This window comes from Micropterus dolomieu, linkage group LG14 (assembly GCF_021292245.1).
Source record: "Micropterus dolomieu isolate WLL.071019.BEF.003 ecotype Adirondacks linkage group LG14, ASM2129224v1, whole genome shotgun sequence".
Taxonomy (NCBI): Eukaryota; Metazoa; Chordata; class Actinopteri; order Centrarchiformes; family Centrarchidae; genus Micropterus; species Micropterus dolomieu.
In genome coordinates, this window is record NC_060163.1 from 21,987,917 (window position 1) to 22,014,011 (window position 26,095).

At 38.3% G+C, this 26,095-nt stretch overlaps 2 protein-coding genes across 2 annotated transcripts in view; one reads left to right on the top strand and one right to left on the bottom strand.

The window, feature by feature from the left end:
• Positions 1 to 5,009: 5,009 nt before the first annotated feature.
• LOC123982793 (microfibril-associated glycoprotein 4-like) lies at positions 5,010 to 10,741 on the bottom strand. The gene is made up of 5 exons (XM_046068631.1): positions 10,701 to 10,741; positions 9,219 to 9,416; positions 8,486 to 8,582; positions 7,773 to 7,940; positions 5,010 to 7,591 (listed from the first exon to the last, which is right to left on the bottom strand). The coding sequence occupies exons 1-5, from the start codon at positions 10,704 to 10,706 to the stop codon at positions 7,341 to 7,343; spliced, it is 720 nt and encodes a 239-aa protein (XP_045924587.1). The 5' UTR covers positions 10,707 to 10,741; the 3' UTR covers positions 5,010 to 7,340.
• A 1,876-nt stretch (positions 10,742 to 12,617) lies between these two features.
• LOC123982788 (ankyrin-3-like) overlaps positions 12,618 to 26,095 on the top strand; it is a 97,992-nt gene continuing 84,514 nt past the window's right edge. Inside the window, exons 1-4 of the mRNA XM_046068624.1 lie at positions 12,618 to 12,783; positions 20,272 to 20,373; positions 21,354 to 21,452; positions 23,941 to 24,039. Of these exons, the coding sequence (XP_045924580.1) occupies positions 12,748 to 12,783; positions 20,272 to 20,373; positions 21,354 to 21,452; positions 23,941 to 24,039 (336 nt within the window). The 5' untranslated portion in view covers positions 12,618 to 12,747. The remainder of the gene's footprint in view (positions 12,784 to 20,271; positions 20,374 to 21,353; positions 21,453 to 23,940; positions 24,040 to 26,095) is intronic.

Below are 26,095 nucleotides of genomic sequence, written 5' to 3' on the forward strand. Positions count from 1 at the left end.
GATATCACGTGAGGCAATTTATCAGATTCCATGCAGCTCCCAACGCAGCCACAAAAAGCCACTCTTTTTTTATCAACAAAATCAATAGAAAACATACTGATAGTTATCAGACTTCTCATTTTCACTGTTGCTGGTTAAAATTACAAACATAACTTGTAACAAATTAGATTAGCTGTAGCTAATTAATGTCAATTCTGTAATGGCTGTAACAAACGTGGGGATTATTACTTGACATAATTCTTATGGTGGCAAAACTGTAAATTTCTGAAGTAGGTTTAACCAGCAAGGCACAACATTTGGTGCCGGACAGTTGCTCAGTGGTTTGCACTGTCACCTCATAGTCAAAAGGTCATGGGTCTGAATCCACTGATGGGCTGTGTGGAGTTTTGTATGTGATTTCCTTCAGGTGCTCTAGCTTCTCCCACAGTCTAAAGACAGGCAGGTTTAGTGTATTACCCCAGGTGTGAATGGTTATCTGCTTGTCTGTGTTCTCCCTGTAATAGATCCAATTACAGGGCTAATTACTTGTTCAAAAGTGTGCTATGATAGGCTTACGACCCTGCACAGGATACATGAGGTTAGAGAATTGCAGGTGAAAGAATGGGACATTAGTGCGTGTTTATTTAAAGAAATATATGGACATCATGTGTAAAAGAAACCAAATGTTGCTGTGTATTGTTCTCACAGGTACAGTATATTAGATGGTGGCAATCAAAAGAAAAGCGAAGAAAATAGATGATTTTAATTAAGCTACGATCGGGGAAACACTAGCAAATGAGAAAAAAGGGGGACAGGATTATTTAATGTTTCAACCCTGCGTAGGCTCTCCGTGGGTGAGGTGTTGATCCTTGTTGATCCGGGTCCAGCACAGAGTCACGACATAGACAGGATGTGAGCCAGCGTGTTAGTGTGAGAGAGAAAAAACGAGAGTCCTCTCCACTGCTGTGTGCTGTATTCTCCTGGTGTAGCGGACATTTTGAAGATGAGCGGTAGGAAGAAGAAGCTGCCTGGATCAGACAGACAGACAGGGGCTCACACACAGTTCAGAAGGCTAGCCTTGTCTTGTGATGTGTGGAGAGGCGTTTACACTGAAAACTGTTTAGACTGTCAAGACTGTCAAGACCAACCAGCATCAACAATGTTGACCGCTGTCATTAGTGCTTGTGAAGCTCAATATACTTTATCGGTGGTTTTACAGATGTTTCTTTTGATGGTCTATGGGAAACAGCCCTCACAGTTCAACACAACGCCAAGGGTCTTAGTCCAGCGTGATTCCCTGCATTTTGCCCAGTGCATGCTGGGAGAAGTCTCACCACTCCTCACCTTGAATAATGCTGCATTCGCATGGATTCAGGCAGACTGTAGACAGACATCTTCTGGACGGCACGGAAATACAAACAAGCAGTCCAATGGAATGGCAAGACTGCAAAACGATAGTATTTAATGTAATTTATTTAGTAATGCATGTACAGGATTGCAGGGGGCCACTATGTAACTTTGCTGAGCGAATGCTGCATTCATGCTTTTTGCTGAGAGATTTTAAGGGTTTCTAAGTTTGTTCATGTCCTGACCCACTAACACTGTGCAGAGATGTGCTGCAACTGAGACCACTAAGGAATTACGGAGTATTTGGTGTGAGCCAAAAACACTGTCCTCATTTACACAATTCCCTATTCCCTCTCTCTCCAAGTGTCCATGTTTTTCTTTTTCCTCTCCATAAAACTCTACTCTTTTTTTGTCTTTTGCTTGTAGGAATCTATCAAACCAGTCTTCTGGGATTAAAGCTATGGTAGGCAACATGGGAGAACTAGCAAGAGACAGCTAGATTTTGAAAGTCTGAAAAAAAATCCCACTCCTTCCCTTTAAGCCTCCCTCCATAGCCACTTTCATGCGCTGTCAGTGCATGTAGGCAGGTAAGTAGACAGGTAGACAGGCCGTGCTTGCTTGTAGAGAATTTCAACAAATATAAAAAAGTGCTTCTGAAATAAAGTGTCTAACCTAGCTTTACAATACAAATAAAACAGTTTGTAACTACTGACTTCCAAGTTTTTAACGTACAAATGAGAAAAGTGCTGTCGCATAGCAAGCCTTTAGAAAGCCTCCGTTTGATCAGATGTGTGCGATCTCTCATTCAGCATTTATTTTATTTTCATATTTCATTTCATATTAAAGGACAGATTGGCTTCAACTACAGCACTTTGAATCAAGTTTAAACAACAACTTACAAATGACCTTAATAATCATAAACATTATCTTCTAAGGTCAGTTTTGCATTTAGTTGTAATTTCTGCTGTGTAAAAACACTTACAGCTTTAACTTCTCTCTGTCCTGCTGTTATTACAGGCATTAACCCCTTGCCTCTTTTGTTGAGCAGTGATGTTTAACCCACGATGGTCTAGAGCATATGGGAAATTGTGTTTGTTAAAGTCCATAAAAAACAAAAAAACTACATAAACAACAACATTAGATTTTTGTTTCTTTTAAATTGCCGTCGTATTCTAAAAAATATGGAATGAACAACATGTCAAACTGTTGTGAAAGGCTCTGTTCAAAGCCTCGATTTTTAGTTATTAGCGTTGTTATAAATGTCACTGTGATTTTAAATGAGATTTTCCTGCTTCTGGAACAGGACGTGGAAGTTTGGTTTCACTTTGAGTTTCAGTGCGAGTTATAAACTGAGAAAAGTTAAAGTTAAAATGACATCCACAGCCCAGTGTCAGTGGCTGGCTGTAGCCAGGAGGCCTGACAGTCAGCAGAGAGGATGTAGCCGTGCTGATGTAGTACATAGAACTAAAGTGCTCTATTGATTTTCTGAACCATTTCTTAATTGGACTCTATGAGCTGTAAAGCTGAAGTCCACTGCCTCAGCTGCACTTGCAAATGTGAACAATAAACATAGTAAACATTATACCTGGTGAACATCAGCATGTTAGCTTTGATATTGGGAGCGTATTGATGTTAGCATTTAGCTCAAAGCACAGTCGCAGAGCTGCCATCAGGGCTAACATGTAGACTTATTAAACTCTCAAATATGAATATGGCATCTGAAACCCAGTTTCAATCAGGCTCTGGTATGGAATTCTTTTTTATTTGTCTTTTTGTGTCACTTCTCTGTATAATGAGGCAATCTAGATGTTGCAAATGTCGTGAAGACAGTTCTTTGTGTATGCATAGCAGGGCAGTTGGGTTGTTCACATGCACCAAACACTCTCTGCACATCCCTGTTGGTGTGCTGTGTGTGCTTTTGATGTGCTGATGTTAATTAATTCATGACCAGTGCTCTGTCTCTGTCAGACGAGATTAACCTAGCAGTGCTTACAGTAGCTCATGCTTCCCTGCTTTCTTACTTGTTTTCCTTCCTTTTGGACCTCATTGTGTTTGTCTTTTGCAGTAGTACACTCAAACTGAGCATTCGCTTTTGACACCCAGATCTGAACCCATGCAGGATGAGAGTGTGTGCTTTGAGGAGACTGAGCCAACAGGATCGATGTCTGTCTTTAGGCATTTCTGTCTGGTTCCCTGATTACTCTGTTGGCTGACCAGTATGTCTACCTTAACAGTTACCATACACATATAGACAGCACAGAATCCAACGTCACCGGCTTTCATCCAATGAGTACAGAGCGAAGCAGATCTGCTAGCCAATTACAAACAGACCTAATGAGGGACAGACCCTGCAGCTGACAATGAGAAATAGTTGAAGGGAGGGCTTCCTGACGCACCATGCGTGTCTGATGTCTGAACAGTAACATCTTAAAATAAGTCTAAAAATATGGCCAAACTCTGATTCAGCAGAGGACATACATATATCAAAGATCACAGATCTGGAGTCTTTCACACACAATGGCTATGACATGTGGGAAAAAAAGACAGAAAAGAGGAGTTGAGGAGTTTGTACGCTGTGTTTTTATCCTCCTCTCAAGTGCTGTGAGAATACTGAGACTGCAGTAGTCAAGCAGCCAATCAGATTGCAGCACTCAACAGCCAGTCAGAGGCAGAATCACACACACACACACACACACACACACACACACACACACACACACACACACACACACACACACACACACACACACACACATAATCTTATCTCACACTCATAATATGTACAATAACAAATGATATGGGCTTTTTCTATGAGGGAAAGCTCTCGATCTTATGTAACCAATTCTTGATACAATATTAATAACAGCATTTATTCTGTATTTAAAATGACTTCTGTGGACTTTTGTTACTTCCTTTACAACAAACTGAGACAGACAGTTCTTACTGTTTACATTTAGTCACAGACAGCACACTACTGGCTTTTCTCTCTTGCTGCGGTTGATGCAGTACTACTGAGAGACCACTAGGGACTGATATACGACCTGAAAATTAATGATCAGTGACCAGGCGATCTGAGAGCTTGTGTGTGTGCCACATGTGGTTGTCAGCAGCGTGTTTGTGTGATTGTGGATAATGGTGTGAAACTACTTTACATGTTTACACACACACACACACACACACACACACACACACACACACACACACACACACACACACACACACACACACACATAGAGTAGGCCATAGTGCATGTACTTACAAAATAGTTTAATTTCCCTAATAACACGATTGGCTGTAGACTTAAGACTTTTTATCATTACACAATAGAGCTGCAATGATTAGTTGCTATTATAAATATCAACAATTATTTGATCCCAGCTTCTCAAATGTGGTGATTTGCTGTTTTTCTTTGTCATATATGACAATAAACTAAATATCTCAAGGTTTTAGACAGTTAGTCAAATAAAATGAGTGAATTGAAGAAATTACAGTGGCCTTTACAGACCTTATTCTTATAAGATTGCTAGATGCACTCTGAGCTAACATGGAGGTTTCCTTTCCTTTGATATTGAAGCCACAAAAACTTTTTTCTTTTCCTGCTGATCTCCTCATGCTCCCCTGTGTGCTCTCAAATCTCATGAAGGAAAAAACTAATGAAAACAGCAATAAGTCAGAACACAGAGTTGAACGTTTTTGGTGATATTCTTTAATACTTCTGATATTTTTCAATACTAGTGCTGATCCAATATCCAAAAGTTTTGGTGCCAAAACAATAATTTTCTCAATACCTCACTTTGAGGAATATACTATAAACCCTTTTTTTCAAGAAGTAATTGTCTAAACACAAACAGCTGTACAAGTACAAATAAAATGTTCATGTTTATTTAAATCACTGGTCAGATTCTTAGCGTTGTTATTTGATCGGATTTCTAGACATTCAATACTGGATTTCAGTACTTGACAGTTTTCGGTACTTTGTGCTACGGACATATTTCAGCTGGTATCAAAAACATATTGAGGTTTCAGACCCAACCCCACACCAGATGGTTCTTTCCATCCCACAACATTCGATGAACCCAGTGCGATGCTGCAAATTTAGGAGCTTCAGTTGCCATGGCAACCGCCCTCTCTCCTATCCCATCTCCCTCCCCTCACAGATGTCATAAAACTCCAAAGGCGGATCATTAAACTGGTATGTGTGTGTGTGTGGCTCAGTGTGGGGGAGCGATATGAGTGTCTGAATCTCATGGTTAGCTCTGATGCTGTGGAGGCTCCTTCTGAACCTGCAGTGACAAGAAACACATTCCTCTGCCTTTCTTTCAGAGCTAAAACAAGTAAAATAATCTGCAACACAAATCTTCACAATGGAAAAGTCTTTTTATCATTTGTTCATTTATTAGGCACGTATGCCAGTTATTTTTCTTGTTTTAGCTTCTCAATAGTGAAGACTGCTTTTCTCAATTTACAGTATCATTGTAAATTCAAAACCAATTGAGGAGCAATGTGAAGATGTCACTTTGGGCTCTGAGTACTTTTAGGCGTTTCTTTTTTTTCTGACATTTTATAGACTAAACAATTAATTGAAATTAATTGTTGCAGCTCTACTTTCTTTTGTCATCTTTGGATTTTTGAATATCTGTATATATTTTCAAACATCATCAAATTTGATGATATTTGGCAACAGCTCGGCCAAAGAAAAGCCACTATTGGGGTTAACAATCCAAAACTATTGTATAATATATTATAAGCCACATGCAACATTTCAAAGAGAACAGTGTGATCAGTTATGCTGTAAATCTTTGGGGATCAGCTGATTTGCAGAGTGCAGACCTCCAAGCTGTGGAAGAGGTTTTAGCTGCAGAGGAATGAGGGAACACTTAACATGGAGTGCTTTGCAGGTGAAATACTCAACCTGACTCTTCATCCACAAATAATCTGTCCTCTACAATGTCATTATCCAGTTTTTAAATAGCAGAGACTCCTGGTTTTGTGTGATGATGGGAGTATACCAAGCCTCAATGTTCTTGTGTTTAGCTGGAAAATTTTCTTTTTTTGTGTTAAAATTACTTTTTTACATTTTGTGAACTGGTTTTGGTTTACTCTTTTCTTGTAGAGCTTGATGTATTTTGTTAAACATTTTATGCATACTGCCAATTTGTTAGCAGCTTTCAGACGTTCTCTGGTTGGTGCTAAATGACTCTATTGTATTGATCATTACTAGAATTGATGTGAGGTCATATTTTTCTTCGGTATCTGTGAGTTGTGTGTCACACATTGTCAGTTAAAATCTGCTCAGAGTGTTTTATTTCTATGACGGCCCCTGATTTTCCTTAAAGGTGAAGGCTGATGTTGCACCCTATTTTTGTTATTTCAGACAAATACCAAAACTAACTGTTTGTTTGTCTCTCAATTCTTGAGCACTTGTACCTTGTTTGTGACACTTAACAAGCCCATTCATTCATACCAAAGACTTAAATCTTTAGAAAATAGGTCAAAATATGAGGTTTCTTCCTGAAACAGCTGCTCATTGCGGTTTTTAGCAAACCTTTCTCAAACTGGGGAAAATAATGCATTTGCTAGGGACTGTTTTCAGGAGGCGTTTGTCACATGTATGTCACCCAGTGTAAAGGTAGGGCTCACTGTTTTTAATAGTTAGTGGATAAAAATATAGCTCTATGGTCACAGAATAATCAAAGATATATCAAACAATATTCACAGTTGGATCAATTAAATTGGTTTTGTTCTCAAGAGAAATGTATCACCAGCCTTATCGTGATCTTAGCTGCCTGTCTAAAAGAGGTTATTATGATCATTATCGAGCCTGCAGACTGAGGAAGGAATTAGATTCTTTTCTCCATCCTAAATGAAATGTGTTCTTTTGAAAACTGTATTTAGTTCTGAGTGTGAAATAGAATCAATGTTTGCTTTTATTTGCTTCTGTTTTTACATTGCTAAATAACTGCTGGTTATGATACATAAGCTAAACTATCACTGAAGTAGATCCCCTTTAATTTTTATGCAGCAACTGGTCGGATCTTCATTATCATGGTTTTTAGGGAGTATTCAAGCCCTTTGAAATTGCTCCAGTGTATACCAGCTAAACGGGGTGAAGATCCCCAGGTGTAGATCCCGTTAGGGTTAGCTGCAAAGCACCCTTCATACCAGAATCCTCCAAAACAAATCCTGGCGCAGTTTGAAACATGTGTGTCTTGATCTTTGTCAGTGGTGGTGAATTTCTGTCCATTGTGAATACTTAGAGAATCTCCTAATGGAAAAAAAAAAAACACAGATTAATGGTAACTAATTTGGTTCATACAGCCAGAGTAAGAAACACTGACAATGTTTACCATGATTTAACGAAAATCAAAGACATTTTAACATTTTTGATAGATTTAAAACAAGTGGTAAAATATGGTCATAATTTGCCATATAGGAAAATGTTCTACCGGCAGCTCCCTTGATGAAACTTCCAAGCTTTAGCCTGTATCCGTCTGACTCTGGACCAACAGAGAAGGACGAATAATCTGCAAAGACCCTCTGGCCCTCAAAGTCTTCCATGTCTACCCTCAGCTCGTAGTTCTTGGCCTGGGTCAGCAGGTGCATTGTCTCCAGGCCTGAAGGAGAAACAATGAGGCAGCTGTGATCATTCGAAAGAAACTGGTGTAAATCAAAGTTGGAGATACTGTAATTTGGAGGGACCATGATCTGTTCAGGGATTTTCTAGTCTTCTGTATTTTATATGATTGATATGTATGTTTGGGTTTCACTTGAACTAGGCAAGCAATTTAAAGCAGATCACCTTGGGTGTAAGGATAGTGTGATTAGTGTTTTTCACATTTTATAGACCAAATTCTTAATAGATGAATCGAGAAACTATCCAGCAGTTTAATCGACAATGACAAAAAATAGTTAGTTGCAGCCCTAGACTTAACCTTGAATATGTCAAGCAATACAATGGCAACATAATCTCTATGTATACCATGCCTGTAAAACATGCCTGTTAAACATTTAGCTATTACATTTGCAGTGTTCCTAATAATAAAATCAGACAGATTTCCTGTACTGAGATGCCTACACTTATGTCGTAAAGAATTGAAAATTAATTTTACAATGTCGTATTTTTTCATTATGGTCAGTAAGCAAATACTTTCTGTCGTACCCAGCCAGTACTCTCCAGCAGCGCTGCCAAATCCAGTTTTATAGTGATCCCACTTCATGTAGAAGTTCACTGTGCCATCTTGTCTTCGCTGAATGACCTTGTTTTTAGAAATAGGTTCAACAAACAGGGAGAGAGAAAAAAGGGGACTATCAAGGAAAGGCAAATTGAAGCTTTGTTAATTCATCATTTTATATTAACAATTGATCAAATGTGGAAAGTTAAAGGTGTCACTTATAGTGACAAACCCACAATGAGTTGTAACCCAACTCTGCAGCTCTCATCTGTCCAAAGGTTCTCAGGGTTTTTAGTGTCTTTCAGCTCATTGTTTTGGTTTTCCAACAAGCTCTGCAGTTCTGATAAAGTGATAAGTTTAGTATTGTGCCGCTAAAGAGCCAGATTTTTCTCTCAGCAGTTGTTGGAGACCCAAACAGAGCTAAAAGGAGAGTGACTATACATGCGTTACATTTATCAGGTAGTCAGAAACATGACTCCATAAAAAAACTAAAGTAAACAATACAAAAATACATAGCTACAGCTTACGTTCGGAATTTGCATTTGATAGAGTAGGTACTTAAAATGCCTGAGTGAAGTCTGAGCATTTTAGTCAGGATCTGTTGGAGAGACTCATGGAATGAAATTTAGGTAGCTGTTTTGTCTACCAGAATCGTCTAAGGTACACGTGGATGAGGTATGGATACAAAGTGGTGCACACGGTTTGTTCCTTCATCCTTACTGTCCACTTTTCTGTAGAATCATTGACGCCTTCCTTGCTCATGTCACAGTAAACCTGCACAGGAGAGGTGGGGCCTGCTGGGTAGATGGTGTATACTCCGTTCTGGCCTGAGCCGGCTCTGTAGATGTCACTACAGTCTGTGGGCAGAGGGGACTGATGAGCTGCCACTGGCAGCAGCACTGCTAGCATAACTCTGAGCTGTCGCAAAGAGAAAAAACAAGATATTTCAGTCAAAAATAAGGTTTGTAAAGAAAAATTGCACTATTTTACTGTCATCTTGTAGTTTAATACATTTATCATAGCATTACATGTAAGCTTGAGTTTAGCTCATTTTAAATAGCACTTCTTGTTCTGCAGCCGATTTCATGAATACATGAGTATTATTCCCAAGTTTCTAAAAGCAATAGTGAGTGTATCTTTATTTATCATGTCTGACCAGAACGGTTGACCGACATTAAGTGATTAGCTGGGGATTCAGTGTCAAGCTCAAGAAGACTTTAACAGGACAAGTGGCTGTTTCTTGCATTGACCCTGTAATCTGTTACAGTCATGAGTCAGGCTGCGGTACCACTGTATTTGATTCCAGTGTTCATACTTGGCTATCAGGTGTCGATGAATAGATCTGTCCTTTTCCTATTTTTAGACTTTCTGGTAATGAGTGATCATGTCCTGTAGTAGACTGACTCATACTATGCTAATCTGATTACCTTACCACTTTCCTGTTGTTTCTCAGTCCGAAGAAGAAAGTGACAGAGATGCAATTTGATGATCTCTGAGTCATTATAAAATCCATTCTAATGGATCTTTTTAAATGAGGAATTTTGCAGAGTTTACACATTACTGGTCTTGGGGTATAGTGTAACACATGTTAAAATGGTTGCATAAAGTATTTCATGGTTGAAAAGGAAGCTTTGCAAAGTCTGAGAAATTTGCTCAAATGAGTAAATTTTGTTGGGATTAGAGGCTACAAACTGGTGGCTAGCCAAGCAGCTCCATACGATGCTATCAACTAACCTGCACAATTGGTGTTCTGTTGATCGATCAGTCAGTAATCTATGAACTGTTTCAGAGCTAAACTATGTCTGGGTCAATATACAAATGTAATGCAAGTATTGTTTATTACTGTTATTATCTCAATAGTGAACAATTTCCATAAGAAGCAGCTCCTATCACAACATAGCCTCTACTGAAAAATACTATAAGCTCTGCATTTATAGTTTTGAAGAAGTTGCACTGAAAGTATTTTACGTCTTGACATATTAAAACAGGTCTTTTGAGTAAGTAAATTATATTTAATGAGATGTGAATTACTCTATAATGAGAGAGTTTTGTTTTGGCCAATATAATCGGACTGTGAAATGGTGGTCCTAATGGCCATTCTGAAAGTTAGAGTGGTTTCCACCCCAAACCTACACACAAAGACAAACCCCTGTACAAGCACATTTAATGTACCATTGGCTCCCATGTTGTTGCATTACATACCATCATTTTTATTTTTTTTTACCAGAGGCAGTGTGGCAATCCTGGAAACAAAGCAAAGGCACGTTTTAAGCATTTAAAAGTTTCTATAAAATTCATTCAAATAAGAGCAGTTTAAAGTTTGATAGGACCAAGTATGAACTTACCTGTAAGAAAAGATATGTTTTCCAACATAAACAGATCCTTTTATATTAGTGCTCCTCTGCCTGTTGCAACACCCAGTATTTTCCCAGTGTTTTCCCTCTTGCAATAAGTAACACAGTGTTGATTTTCTCCCTCTATTTATCTCCCTCAACTGTCAGTTAGTACACCAAATACACAGCAATCAGTAGTATTTCTAAACAGTTCTTGTCTTTGTTTGTTGTTATGTAATTTTAAAATAACCTCTATTAATGGAAAGACCCAGAACTGTAAATGAGAGAGTTTTATTATATTGTAGGTTATATATTAGGTAGGTTAAGCAACAGGAAACAGCTAGCCTGGCTCTCTGTAACTGTTACAAAGTCCACCTACCATCCACTCTGAAACTCACTGATTAATATCTCATGTGTTCACTCAATTTACTGTCTACTGTCAGATAGTGAATTCACAGGACATCTGTGTGTCTTTTTGAAGGGCAATTACAAACGAAGTATTTTGTCGTTTAATTGGGAGGGCTTGTTAGGTGTACTGTGATCCTGATGCTTTTTTTCAATGCTGTTTGCCTCTTTAATAACCGAGGAACCATCCAAATCCTGCTAATCTGTCTCCTGGGCTCTTGGCCCTGAAGTCCTTATCGGTGTTTGTGTGAAATATTGTGTGTATGAATCACCCTGATTTTTTGGACCAGCTAGTTGTCTCTGCTATGTAGAAGAAAATGTAGAAGAGAATAGTTTGAGTATATTGTAGGTTTTACTTTCACAGTAGTCTTGGAGTTACAGGAGGGTGTCCACAAATGCCTTCTAGTGTGAGTAGATAAGGAGGCAATTCTTGACGACCAAGCTTTTTGACTGGAGATTATTATAGGTGCAGTGGCTTCTGTGTTCACCATGCAACCACCGGCACAACTCAGTGGATGTAGGAGATGGTGGATTTAGATATGGTAAGTCAGGCTGCGATTCCCTAAGCAGGTTTCGTGCACACAAACACACAACTGGAGATACTATTAATGTGTCAGAAAATATTTTAAAATGTACTCCCTCAATTTCTGACCAAAAGTCCACATTTTTATATTAAATTTACAATCATTTTAAATTTGAAAGGCTGGAATCAGCAAATGTTCAGCATTTTTGCATTTGATGATTGATTTTGATTTTTCGATTGATTAATGCATTGATTGTTTCAACTCCAATTGCCATTAGAGTGGGTGCCATGACCCCAACTCCAACAAAGTTTAGAGGCTGAATGTCTCTTTGATGGAATAACTTATCTGAAAGGGTCCTCAACTACGCAGTGACTTTTGTAGGGAAGCACAAGCCAAAAAGGTTGGGAACTAAAATCTTAATCTGAAAAGCAACTAGTAACGAGAGCTGTCAGATAAATCTAGTAGAGTGAAAAGGACAATGTTTCCTTCTTTAATGAAGTAAAATGACTTAGTAGCCTGAACTAGAAAGGACTTTAATTTTTTTATAGTCTGCCTTTAACAAGTGGCAGTGGCTTGCATGCACACACACACACACTCACATACGCTCTGAGCAATGCATTGTCCTCTGATCCCTTGTTGTCCCATTGAGGGTTGGTTTGAGATTAACCCTGGAACTCTTCTGCCCCCTCCCTCCCTCACCACTCCCTCACCCCTCCTCCTCCTCGTTTCTCACTGCAAGCCAGGTATTTTTAGCTGTGACATAATGCCCCTCTCTCTCTCTGTCTTTATCCCATTCACACTCTTTCACTCTCTGTCTTTCCCTCACCCTCTCTCTCCCTCCCTTCCTCCCTCTCACACAGACCGCCCCTCCTGGTCCCTTCTCCTCTCTTGCCCCCATCCCTCTCTCCCTAGCTTCCAAGCTATAGGGCTAGCAGCTACAGTAATTGAGTGCTCAGGTTTCACACTTTCAGCTGCGGGCTGAGAAACATGGCAGTGGAGGAGGCAGCAGACTATTTGGCAGAAGTAAGTCTTTACTGTCTGTACTTTACTGTAAAGTCATTCAGCTGACTGACTGTAAACAGACTTAACCTCCTCTCTCCTGCTACATTGCATTAATGCTAACAAGATTGGGGAATTTATAGCCAGAAAGATTTAGTGATGTTATGGTTGACCGTCCAGAGATGGGACATTGTCGGATGTGGTGGAACGTTATAGGTTTGGGGGGGGGGGGGTCGTTGATGGGACAGGTCGCAGTGGCAACTCTGCTGCACCACTCTGCTGCAGTATGTGTGTGTGTGTGTGTGTGTGTGTGTGTGTGTGTGTAAATGCCTGTTTGCATTCCCAACTGCTTGACAGTGATTGTACATTTATAAATTCCTGCTGATTATGTACGTATGAGCCTGTATACACATTCAGTGTTCTGTGGATACCGTTTCATGTTGCAGTGTTGTGAGTGGGAGCACCTGACCTTGGACAGTGGCGCATGCTCTGTTTGTGTTTTTCGAAAACGGGGATAAAAGAGCAAAACAGGAGAATTAAAGAATAACAGAAGAGGAGAGGGATTGACATTAGAAATTGCCATTTTTAATTAGTTAATTTTTTCATTACGTCACATCCACATAGTGTTGTAGAAACAAAGCCCTTCATCAGCCCCTTTAACCTGATGATATGTGATATACAGAATGCAGTATATGCTAGCTCTTGATTGGCTTACCGCAGGACCCAAGCTGCAGTTTAATGGTATTTAATGAGGTATCAACTCACATATTAGCTGGAATTTTTTTTTTTTTATCAGATCAAGTAGGATGACTTAAATCTAATGTACTGTATTGTTGTATGGCTTTAAATAATCTTTCAGTAAATAGGTGTTTCTGTTAAATGTAACGGTACAGAAAAGCTAGCTGGTGATATGTCTGACTGACGCCCTCTCGTCCCTCAGTGTCGTCGTTGGTTGGAAGGGGGCAGCTCCCATGTTGGAATGTGTGTAACTGTATGAGTGTGAAGCAGCGCGATCTGAAAAAAGAGTGACTGTAGCATTCTTTACATATCTCTCGTGGATAAATAAAGTTACACTGGAATGACACTTAGCCAATGCAGAACAAGTTTCCACTCTGCTGCTACAACCGCAAGACATCAATAAAGAAATTACCCGTTGAACTGATTTCTCAATCATCTAAAATTAAAATTAGAATTTTGAGTCTTTAGTATCTGTGTTGATTTGGTCACCAACAAATACATTTATAATGTTAGTTGGCCAAAGTCCAGCTTTTTCAACATCTTTTTCACAGATACACAGTCAAAAAAGAGAGAAAACATAATCTGTTTTGCAGAGATGAAAATTAGGTAATGAACTCGTCGGTTAGAAAACTTTTTTACAATATTAATATAAATAATATAATGTACAATATATTTTTTTCTCAGTTAATTTATCTGAGTCAGTCTGCTGCCACTAAATCAATCAAAAAAAACAATTGTTTTGTTTTTTGTAAGTATCCTATCCACATATTTTCAGATCACACTTCTGTTCAATATTTTGTATCAAGCCATAATGTGGACATGGGCTATATTCACTATATATAACTATATTCATTATCAAATATAGTGTCATAAATGTTTGGTTAAAACATCAGAAAATAGTGAAAAGCCCATGTTGCCATCTCTAAATAGCTTATTTTGTCTAACACTAAAACCCAGACATTCAGTTTACCACAGTATTTCATGAGATGAATAAAAGGCTAGAACCAGTGAATGTTAGACATAAAAGATTTTTCCATCATCATTTAGAGTAGCAGAATAATTTTCTGTCAATCCTCTAATCCATGAATTGTTTCATCGTTACAGCTCTAATGTGGACACAGGAATAGTGTAATAAACAACATAGTGACTACTGCATTCTTGGCTCACACCTTACCAATGTGGCACAGCACTAGATCAGGAGCAACCTGAGGGGCCTGATAGTGAATAAAGTGGAAGTTAATGGCAGGATTTGCAGGCGTGAACATTCACTTGAATAAGAGACATTTTTTATTGATTCTAATTCTGTAGTCGGGTGGCATCCATGAGCTCAGTGACATTCCTGTGTGCACATCTACATGCATGTACTGTACTGTCTGTTACTCAACACACTCAGTCATGCCATGCTAAGCTTTTTTTTCACTCTTTATCTGCTCATATCTTAATGTTTTCTTTTTTTGAGACAATATAATATACAGTACATATGGGTTTTGTTTTCAGCGGAGTAACCAGACAAGACTTTAATCTCTCACACAGGCCTGTGAAAATGGTGCTACTGTTGTAAAGCATTTATCTGACAGACATGCTACAGGTTCATGAACCTTTTTTATCTCTGGATGTAGTGGTATAAGTATAAGTTTGCATTTACTTTTATATCAGTTCAGTCATACTCTAGGAGGATGTCTGTGTTTTACATTTTTGTTGTAGTACATCAAGCTGTGCATTTGTGTTGTAAATGCAGCCAGAAACTATGTTTAAAGAGGATAACCTTCCAAGACCTGATCGTTCAAATAACAGCTACGACAAACATAAAAAAGTGACACAAAGATATTGTCAATTATATCTTTTGTCTGTTATGTAACAATGAATAATAGATTTTAACAAGTGTACAAGTGCAGCTATTCGTGTCATGTTTACAAAACTGGGAGATACTCAACTGGACTTCAGTGCGCTTCAGCCAAAGTACTTTCTAAGAGGGAAATCCTTTGAACTAGAATTCTGAGTTATGAGAAGCCGAGCCTTGTGCCACATTTAACTTAAAAGGCTTGGCATTGTGCCTTACAGGGATTAACAGGGACAATGAACTGCCTCTCAGGGTGTACTGCTTTCATGAAACAGTGACAGAAACAATCCTCAGGACATGTTTTATATTTGAAAAGAAACTTTGAATAATACTTTTCCTTTTTCCACTACTTTTGTAGCTTGTTACTAAGCCTGGCTTAATGACCATTTGCATGTTGATATTGAGGGTCATATTTATGAAACGCAGCACATATGTGATCTGCACCTGTACGTGGTAAACATTACACTTATTTATGTTTTTAAACAGGATGATTTATTTGCTATGATTTGATGCGATGTGGTAATATGTGCTACACAGGGTCATGTGATACAGGGGTTAATAGTAGCTTAGCCTTTTAGAGAGACGGGAGGTAAACATACTGTGTGAGGTGAAAGGGACAGGCACATGGCTGTGTTGAAGAAACACTAAACTAAGGTGTAGTTTCGTTGCGAATTTTGCCCCTTATCAACACGGGCAGCAATTGCAGCAGTGATGTGACACACAGCTCATGGAGGCAATTAAGGTACTTTTTGGCATATGATTGCTGTAATTCTTCGTCTTCTTGGAGTCAAATCTGATCACAGAGACACTTTAGGCGTATGTTTAGATTGGGTGTGACCCACACTTCTTGACAATACCATTATCTCTGATGGCTATTTTGAATAAAAGTCCATCATAATCATAAAAAAGATGCTCCTTTTAACTCCAGAACTTGCCAGAGAATCATCGCTTTTTTAACTTCACCTCAATATTAAAATAATCCAATGAAAATTGTCTGTACATAAATGGGTACACTGCAAACAGAAACAAGACTAAAGACGTAATATATAGGTTATCCACATATGATAAACAGATCTGCTCAATTTATGGTTGAATGAAAGTTCTGCATCTGTTTTGGTCAAAGAGTCTAAAGACATGGTGTTAAAGCAGTTTGAATTCAAGGGATAGGCTATTTGTTTCATTGAAATAAAGGGAATTATATTATTCAGTTGTGTGAGTCGGTAGATTTTTTACAGGCAGTATTAGATTATTCAAAGTCATGTTTATTGGGAATTCCATGAGCTTTTACATTGGTATCCACAGTAGATATATGAAAACCATGTAAAGGTTTTGATGTAAACAATGAAAGGGAAAACTTCATCCTTCATCAGGAGACCAAAACACTGCTCTATAGTATTTAAGTTGTGACAGTAAACTGTCAGTGTTTGGTGAGGTGGTTTCTGTTTTGTTTGGTGATTTTCAGTGTTTGTGTGTTCAGTTTATTGGTGTGATTTGTCTAGGTTCAGCAAGGTCAGACCAGAAATAAGGATGTAATGATACTGCATTAATGAAGTAACACGATTCAAAAACATGTTCAAAGGCTTCAATGCAATAAAAGTTATAATAATAGTAATAATAAACTGTATTTGAGAGGTTTGTAAAGTGCTCGCAGTAGCAGTCAGTCAACTTCTATGCGTGTGTCTGATGTCGTGGTCGCAGCCTGATGTCCGGTAAGCCCCTTAGTCTCTGCCCCACTGAATGGATGCTGACACCAAAAACACCCCGTGTTTGTGGACGCGTGGTGATGAACTCGGATAAGATCCATTCTCTAAGTGGGAAATGAGCTCAGCAATCAGCTTTAGCCTACAGTCTGTCTACAATAACAAAGATCATGGTGCAGTGAGCATGATGAGAATGAATGTAACACAAGACTATTCTTTAAATAACAGACAAAGCCTATGCTACTCTTAATCTTCAACGTGGAAATCCATTGTCACAACTTGTCATATGTTGTTGATGTTTTTAAAACTAAATGGGAAACCTGGATCATTCAGGAAAAAAACAAATACCTGATCTAAATAGTTTGGCAGTTTAATTCATTTCTATTTGGCTACCATGCTTGTATAATTTTAGTCTGTCTTATGTGGTTACATAAAATTACTGTTAACTTTCCAGAATAGTTTTTCATCTAACTGACTGACTGATATCAAATATTCAATTCCAAGACTCCATGTTTTCATAGCTGCACTATTCCATTTAAATGGAAATATAATATCCAAGATGTGCTTTGCATCATGCATGAAATATTGGCATATATCAGTTTGCATAGCACAAGTTTGTAATGAATGGCTCGCTGGCTTTTGATATCTACAGTATTAATGCTAGACTATGTAAATTTATAAAGAAGAAATAACATTCTTCCTCTTAAAAATGAAAAGTTGAATTCAGAAGCACTGAAACACACCCTTGCTTGATTCATTGCACCCAGAGGTTTTGCTGCTACAGCCTTACTTGGTCTGATATGACCATCCAGTGTTACTGTAGCTAGTGTTAGCAAACTGTAGATATTGCTGTGTAATCGACTTTTCTGAGTCTGTTTCCTTAACTCTATGACTCTTCCAAAGGCGTAAGTTTGGTTTCAGAAGTGGGATGGACACAATGAAGTCAGATGTTCTTGCAAAAACAACAAAAACAAGTACTACAATATAATACAATAAAAAGTATTACATTGCATTATTTTCTTTATTTATAAAATCTAGTTAATAATTATGATTGCATTGGTTATGATGGTTTATGTAGTAATGTTAGTATACAAAAAACTTAATTATAATGAACCAATCCAATAACAACCCTTTTCCTTGAGAGACCTGATACTTTTTGATTTTACATGAAAAAAAATCAAACTGCCAGTTTTCCAGTGTCAATGTTGAACCTTTAAACTCAATAAATAATGTTCGATTTCTTTCTTGCTACAAAGAGCACTGTATTTTACTGCATTGTGTTTCACTGATGATTGGTTCCAACCTCTTTTTAGAATTATTTATAAATAAAAACTAAATTATTTTTACATCAGCAAATGCAGAGGAATTGGGGGGACTTTTTAATCCCTGAGTAATGTCTAGTCTTCCTTACAAGCTGCGTAAGGCCCCAACAACCTCCACTCAGACGTTAGGCCAGCATGTGTTTTGCCTAAGAGGCAGAATCTGGGGCAAAACAAACTTGACACAGCATTTTGATCAACACCGGGCCTCTCCAGTCCAGGCATTAAGAGGACACAGTTTAGTCGTTTTCAGTCAAACTGATATACTATTGTATTACTATCAACTGTACCAATGTTAGTAATAGTTGAATGTGATCATAGTTTGGTGAATTACCTTTTCATGGGTTTCATGAAGAAACTTCAGTTCAGTATCCTGCATGAAATACAAAGTTTGTGTGTGAAAGTGGGTTTTATGAATGAGCCCAGCTGCAAAACTAAGAGCATATTGCACCTGATATTAAACCTTCAGGCTGTTACTAACTCTATAATGCCTTTTTTGTGTGTATAAGCTTCCTAGAGAATAATGAAGGGTTAATAGGCACACGAACGAAGGGTAATTGGAGAGAGCTTATCGTGTGTACTGTGTGGGCATCTGTCGACTACATGGGTGTGGCAGACTGTAGCACTGCACTGCAATCATGAAATTGGAGACACACTGACTGACTGCCTGCCTGCCTGCCTGTTTGTCTTCCCTCCACACACTCATGTCATTCTGCATCAACATCCCACCACCACTGATGTACGCTCTGTTTCTCTTTCTACACAAACCCCCTGCATTCACCCACTCCTACACTCAGCCACACCCTGAAATCCTCACACACGAGTTGACACAAACATACACATGCACACATAGCATTTTTAGTTCCCTCATGCAAAGTCCTCAGCACGGCTTGATATTGGTACGTGTCTTCAGTTGTGACGGGCTAACTGCAGATTGCTAAGTCTCTGTTGCTAATGCTCCCCTGAGAAAAAACAGTTAGTCATGGAGGCTGGTGCATGCAGTAGATTTTAGCATTAACTGTGTTTATTTGACCCAGTTACACTGCCTTTTGAGAAAAACGCTATACAGTGTTCAGAAACAGTCATTTTGGGTGCTGACAGCCCCCAGTTTCAGTTGTCATTTTCTTCATGAGTCGTTAATTCAGTGGGGGGCATGTACCCCTCACTTCTCAGAATCCCCCCCTCCCTGTGTCCTGTGTCTTGCCTCTCAGGCTACATACAGCCTGGGCTGCCCAACCTTAAATGGTGGAGATATTTTCAGTTATAGTTATTATTCTCCTAAAAAGATGCTCGAATAGAACACCATCAGAAATAAGGAGGCTTGGATTTGGCAGGCTGGTTAGTCTTGGCCTGGCGTTGGGCTGTTTAAACAAGCTGGCATGATGTTTTTGGACTTTTATTATTTATTACTTTCACCCTCAAACCTTCAAATGTTTACTTGTTTTGGCTCTTATTCAGCTTCTTTGCTCTCCTAAAGGGCTTGCCATACACAATTTACCCTATTTTTTTCATCTAATAACATACAAGCCTTGAAGGATTTATTCAACTTATCTCTTACTGCAGGGATTCATGTGGATGCTATGACACATAAATAATAGCTCCTGGCTAATGCTGCAATATTTTTATGTATTTCCAAAATAATAAATAGCCTAGAATAATCTGTGTTATAAAAGAAATATGTTATTGCTGTTTTTAAATAATTCATAATTAATTTTTTCTGTGCTCATAGATACTGCAAAAGGTTTACTATTTTGTTCTGTATTTTTTAATTACATTTGTAATTGTTTATTAGATAGATTTATTTATTTTACAGGCCAGCAGTTTTCCCTGGTTCTCGTGTACCTGCAGTAATCTCTCTCGTCAGTGAAGTTAAGATGACAAACCAACCTGTTCCTCTCTCTCTGTCTTCCTGCAGACTGATGTAAATGCCTGCTATCTGCGATCAGCTCGGGCCGGGAACCTAGAAAAAGCTTTGGACTACCTGAAGAATGGAGTCGACATCAATATTTGCAATCAGGTGAGCTAACACCTGTGCTAACACACAATCAGTGTACTTCCACTTAGTAGTAATCTGTGTTGGGTTGGCGTTAAGTTAGAGATCTTTATATATATATATTAGTAAACATTATGTTGTGTAACATCAGAATGTTAGCATGCTGATGTTAGCGTCTAGCTCAAAGCACCACCAGCTTCACACAGCTGCTAGCATGGCAGTAGTCTTGTTCTTGTGGAGTCTGGACAGCAGACAGAGTATCACTGTATATGGGCAGCCCCGGTGGATACCAAGTTCATCTGCTGTTGAAAATGTTTTGAAGTAATGCTTTAAAGGAAAATATTCTACATTTTCTTCTTGTCAAGAAATCCTGTAAAAAAAACAAAAAAAAACAAAACCAACAATTAATTAATCAGACTAACAAGCAGTTTGTGTATCCAAAGCCAAATATATCTTAGGCTACTTCTTATTCCATATAGCTCCATTGTTTTCCAAAAAACTATTAAAACACACCAGTGAGTCACACTGTTGCATTCCTTCAAAACCACACACTTCAACACACACTGCAGTTTAGTTTGACTCAAACCCACATACACTAAATGTGTATTAAGCCACTGCTAAAAATAATCCCGAACAAATATATGAACAAATGCTCCTCTATTCCTCTGCATTTGCTGGTTTAAAAAAGTAATTTAGTTGTTTTTATTTAAATACTCTGGTTTGCAAAAAAACTTACTTACTTTAAACAAGATTAAACTCATGGAACCTTTTGAAGATTGTACTTTTCAGTATTCACCAATGGGCTTGGGGCTGAGAGGCACAGACAGGTCAAAGAAGTCAGACAGTATTAAGAGGCGGACTAACACATTGTTAGTTTTGGTCTTTTCATTGGAGTGTCAACAATAACAAAAATATAGAATGATGCTAGGCTAATACTATAAGGGTTCATGAAGGGCTGAATATATGCCCTTAATTTGAAATCTCTCTCTTTACTTTCTCTTCAGAATGGCCTGAATGCTCTCCATCTGGCCTCGAAGGAGGGCCATGTGGAAGTGGTGGCTGAGCTCATCAAGCATGGTGCCAATGTGGATGCAGCTACTAAGGTGTGTGCCATGCAGGAGTCTCACACACAGAGACAAACACACACACACACACACACAGGCCTACTGTAGTTTGCTTTGTCAGCTCCTTCCCAAAGTCACATTGCTTAAGCAGCACTAAAGGAGATGAATGGCTGTGTGTTAGCAGAGACGTTGAGTGAACTGATTTAGTAAAAGGAAATAGTCGGTCTTGTCATGTGCATGACAGTGTTTCTCACTTAATGTTTTGTGGCTGGGTGGTGTATTTAAATTATGTGACAGTAAAACTCTCTACTGGAACCAGTAGTGATAGGGTAATTCCACACAGTAATCGATCAAGTGAAAAAGCAATTGCATCGCTTGCTAGTTTCTCTTCTGGAGTCGGTTGCAGCAGCTCTTCGTAGGGTCAAATTTAGCCTAGTTAGAACGGGGGAGATTTGCCCATCACTAAATTAAAATGGGTTGCACCACACAAACTAATTCTTATGTAGACATCAATTTCTACTGTAACTGAACTAACAGAATTAGCTAAGCAAGAAGGCTAATGTAAGCTAGACACTTTAATGATGTAGATAAAGAAGATTTACAATTACATTTCACAAAATTAACACAATATACCCTTAAACCTTAACTGACAAAACTGTATGCTAATAACGGTAGGCTAAATGACGGTGAACACAGCAGGGTATTTAGCAACTAAAGAGCCAGATATATCCCTCAGGAGGAAAATAGAGCTGCAAAAGCAGAGTGAAAATTGGACTAACATCAGGTGGACACAACTCCAAATAAATGCTAATGTCGCTTCATGTCTGCTGGATGTGTAAATAGGCAACTGTTTGCTACCAATCTCACCATATCAACTTTATAAGATGATATGTCAGTGTTGTGTTAATAGCTTGTTGATGCAGGTTTGATTGCATATGAACACACTGACTGTAAGGGAAGCAGAAGTTGAAGCCCCAGTTTGTGCATCTCTGCTGCATATTAACTCCATCCATGAGAGGAAACTGCTGGCAAATTCTGATTTTATTCTGTTTGGTCGAAAGAGTAAGTTATGTTCTGGCGACTAAAAATGTATAGGCTATCATTACATATGTGTACACGGAGATACAGCACTTCAGATTCGGGAATGAGGGGGGTGTAAATGTGGAGGTTCCAGTGGCAGCAGGAATGACAACATGGCAACAGCTGCTACTTAGCTGTTATAGCTGACATATACACAACAGGTGCATCCATTAGAGGTTCAGTATTAAGCAACTCGCTCTCATACCTCACTTTTTCAACATGCAACAAGATTGTACTTATTTTCTCATTATCAATTTTTCTCTTTCTATACTTGTTGACTCTCACTCCCTGTCTATCTCTCTTTCATAATAATGTCTCAATTGTATAAAGATTAACAAAATAATACCCTGACTTTAATATAGGGATGCACCAAATATTCAGCCACCAAAATTAATCTGCCGAAATAGCAAAAAAAGCACTTTTGGTGTTCGACCTAATAAGTCAAAAGACCGAAGAAATTTTACAAAACAATTACGCTGACATGTCGGCAGTGTGGATGCATTTTAAGTGTCCGAGAAAGACGCAAATATCGCCTTTTGCAAACACAGTTCTGCTGAATTGTCTCCTAGCACATCCACTCCATCTGTGGCTGACTTCTTAGAAAAGGCAACAAACGGTCAGACCCCGAGTGTTTCTGTCACTCGTTTCTGAGAAGGCGATTAAGCTAGCCGCACCTAAATTTGGAGTGCACACATATTCAAGCCTTTTTGGTAAGTCCACTGAAACGGACCAGAGCGAGCTGACAGGCATGTTAGAGACTTTATCCTGTCATTTTCTCTCTTTACAAAGACAAGTGTTGCAGTATGAGAGTAATACCTAAAGAGAGGCTATCTTCATGTTACTCAGTATCACATACAACATTATTTATCAAATTGGGTCGGACTTGTGACAACGTCCGGTTTTCAAAATAAGGTGTCTATACAGGATGGAAATAAGATTAAGTGGATTATATTCACAGAAATTATAAAACATATGTGTGTGTGTAACATAGTCTCTCCAGCTCCTGTGGGAAACCCTGAGTAAAAAGCACATTTTGACTATTTAATTTATGCAAGGGTAAAATATATACATATATATATATATATATAATAAAAATGTGAATGTACTTCGGTATTCTGCAAATTTTTTCATTACATTCAGATTCAACTTCGGCCAAGAATTTTCACTTCGGTGCATCCCTACTTTTATATGTCCAAAGTTTTTAATTACACAAATAGAATATGTTTTTATGAATAGATAGAGGAGGGCATCTATGTTCCACGAACGTAAGAACCATCTTGGTGCATGATTCTGAGCTTTAGTGATGTCAAAAATAAATTGATGGTGAAACATCAAGAAAGGTAGTATAAATGAATTTTAATTCCATATATTCTTCGTCTTACTTTGGTGGATAATCATTCTTTAAGTTTTATTTAATTTAAAATGTTTTTAATTTCTTTCAAAACAGAAAGGAAACACAGCCCTCCACATAGCTTCCCTTGCTGGCCAGACAGAAGTGGTGAAGGAACTCGTCACCCACAATGCCAACGTCAATGCACAGTCTCAGGTAAAACACAAATACAAAGCTCTCCAACTGTGAAATCATCTTTGTTGGAAATCCATGTTTGAGTGTGTGCGTTCATGCAAATGACAACTATTTTACACACAGCGTCCGCGCGCGTGTGTGTGTGTGTATGTGTTTCTGTTTGTATGCTGTGTCAGCAGCTCTGCAGTGCTTCCTGGCCCACATTCAATTGTCAGCGCACACACAAACACACACACACACACACACACACACACACACACACACACACACACACACACACACAGATCGCTCTAGTTACCACAGAAACCATGTCAACATGAAAGCCTTGTATGGATCTCTTTATACTGTAGATTTAAGATGAGGACATGACTGTTAACAGAACACACTGCTTCTTGCAGCAGTATAATCACAGTCACAGATACTCTGTGGGATGCATGTGTCTGTCTTCTGTGCATATTTACTGTATATGTCTCTAACTCCTGTGCTTCTGGCTGCATGTTACCTGGCCAGCACACCTAATGACACATAAGTCTATTTGTGAATCTAAAGGGATGATGGTGTCTCAACAGGGCCCTGCAGTCTCAAAATCAAATAAAGGGATAGTTTAGTGGAACATAGTACCATATTCCTTTATCTATCTTTTTATTGTTTGTTTTTTGTAAAGCATTTTGTAACATTGTTTTTAAGAAGTGCTATAGGCCTACAAGTAAACTTTATTATTATTAGTAGTAGCAGTAGTGGTAGTATTATTAGTAGTAGCACAGTCTATGAGTAGTAGTAGTAGCAGCAGCAGCAGTACTTAAACCCTGGTAATTCCACAAATTGTAGTTTTGTTTTAAACAAATATATTGACACAATAAATCATGAAATATTAATCAGTAAACTGGAACGAATCAGAATCAGGGGGGTAGTTCTAAACTGGGTAAGTAGTTATCTGAGAGACGGACAACAATTTGTGAAGATGGGAGATTATTCATCTTCCTGCCTGGTGAAACTTTTTCATTCGTACTTCATCTTCTTGTCTCGGCATGGCTTGTGGTGTCCCCCAGGGTTCAGTGTTGGGACCAAAGTTATTTTCATTATATATCAATGATATTTGTAAAGTATCTGAAGTATTGAATTTTGTATGATTTGCAGATGATACAAACATATTTGGTTCAGGGGATAGCTTACAGAAACTCTTGGAATTAATCACTTCAGAATTCAAGAAAATAAAACAATGGTTATAAATAAATAGAACTACATTTATGGTATTCGGAAACTGTAAGTCAAATCATCAAGCACAGATACAGATAGAGGGTGTTAACATAGAAAGAGTACATGAAAATAAATTCCTTGGAGTGATCATAGATGACAAGATTTGCTGGAAGCCTCACATAAAACACATCAAAACCAAACTGTCCAGAAGTATTGCAGTCCTAGCAAGAGCTAAGCACATGGATCTCTGGATCTTAAATCACTTCACATCATGTACTATTCACTATTATTACCTTATTTGAATTACTGTGTAGAGGTTTGGGGAAGCACTTATCAACATTAACTACCTAGCCTATTGCCTGGGAATATACAAAAGATGTTCTCTGAGAGGGAGAGAGGGAACGATTTAAGGGGAAGGGGGAATTTTAAGACTAATAGGTTTAGAACAACAAGGAAAAGATTATGTTTATCAATTTGCGCAGTTACATCGTGGAATAAATCCAACGAAGGTTAAAATCAAGGGCAACCCTTGTTGATAACTATGACCTGGATGACTGAGAATCTTCATAGACATTGTGGAATAAACTAAATGAGAACCTAAAACAATGCCCAAACATATTCCTTTTCAAAAAAATATACAAAGAAATTGTTTTCAAGAGGTATCGAGAAGCACTGTAGTAAAGGTAGGAGTGCTCCTTTGTTGTTTCTTTGCTGACGTAATCTGCACTCTGCGCATGCGTTGGCGTCTGTAGCCACCTGTCGGAAGCTCCGTCTTGAACCGAACTCTTATCCAGTTTTAATCCACTTTTTTCGTTACATTTTTTTTATATCCTTTTATTTAACTTAACTTTATTTAAGTTTTACGTGGGTTAAGGATTTT

Bases quoted from the DNA above. Each gene is read 5' to 3' on its own strand.
- LOC123982793 (XM_046068631.1), bottom strand. The intron at 8,583-9,218 runs GTAAGGATGAAG...TCTAAAAACAAG, and splicing joins ATTCTACAGAAAAGTGGACA to GTCATTCAGCGAAGACAAGA. The intron at 7,592-7,772 runs GTAGAACATTTT...TTTTTCCATTAG, and splicing joins TTTCATCAAGGGAGCTGCCG to GAGATTCTCTAAGTATTCAC.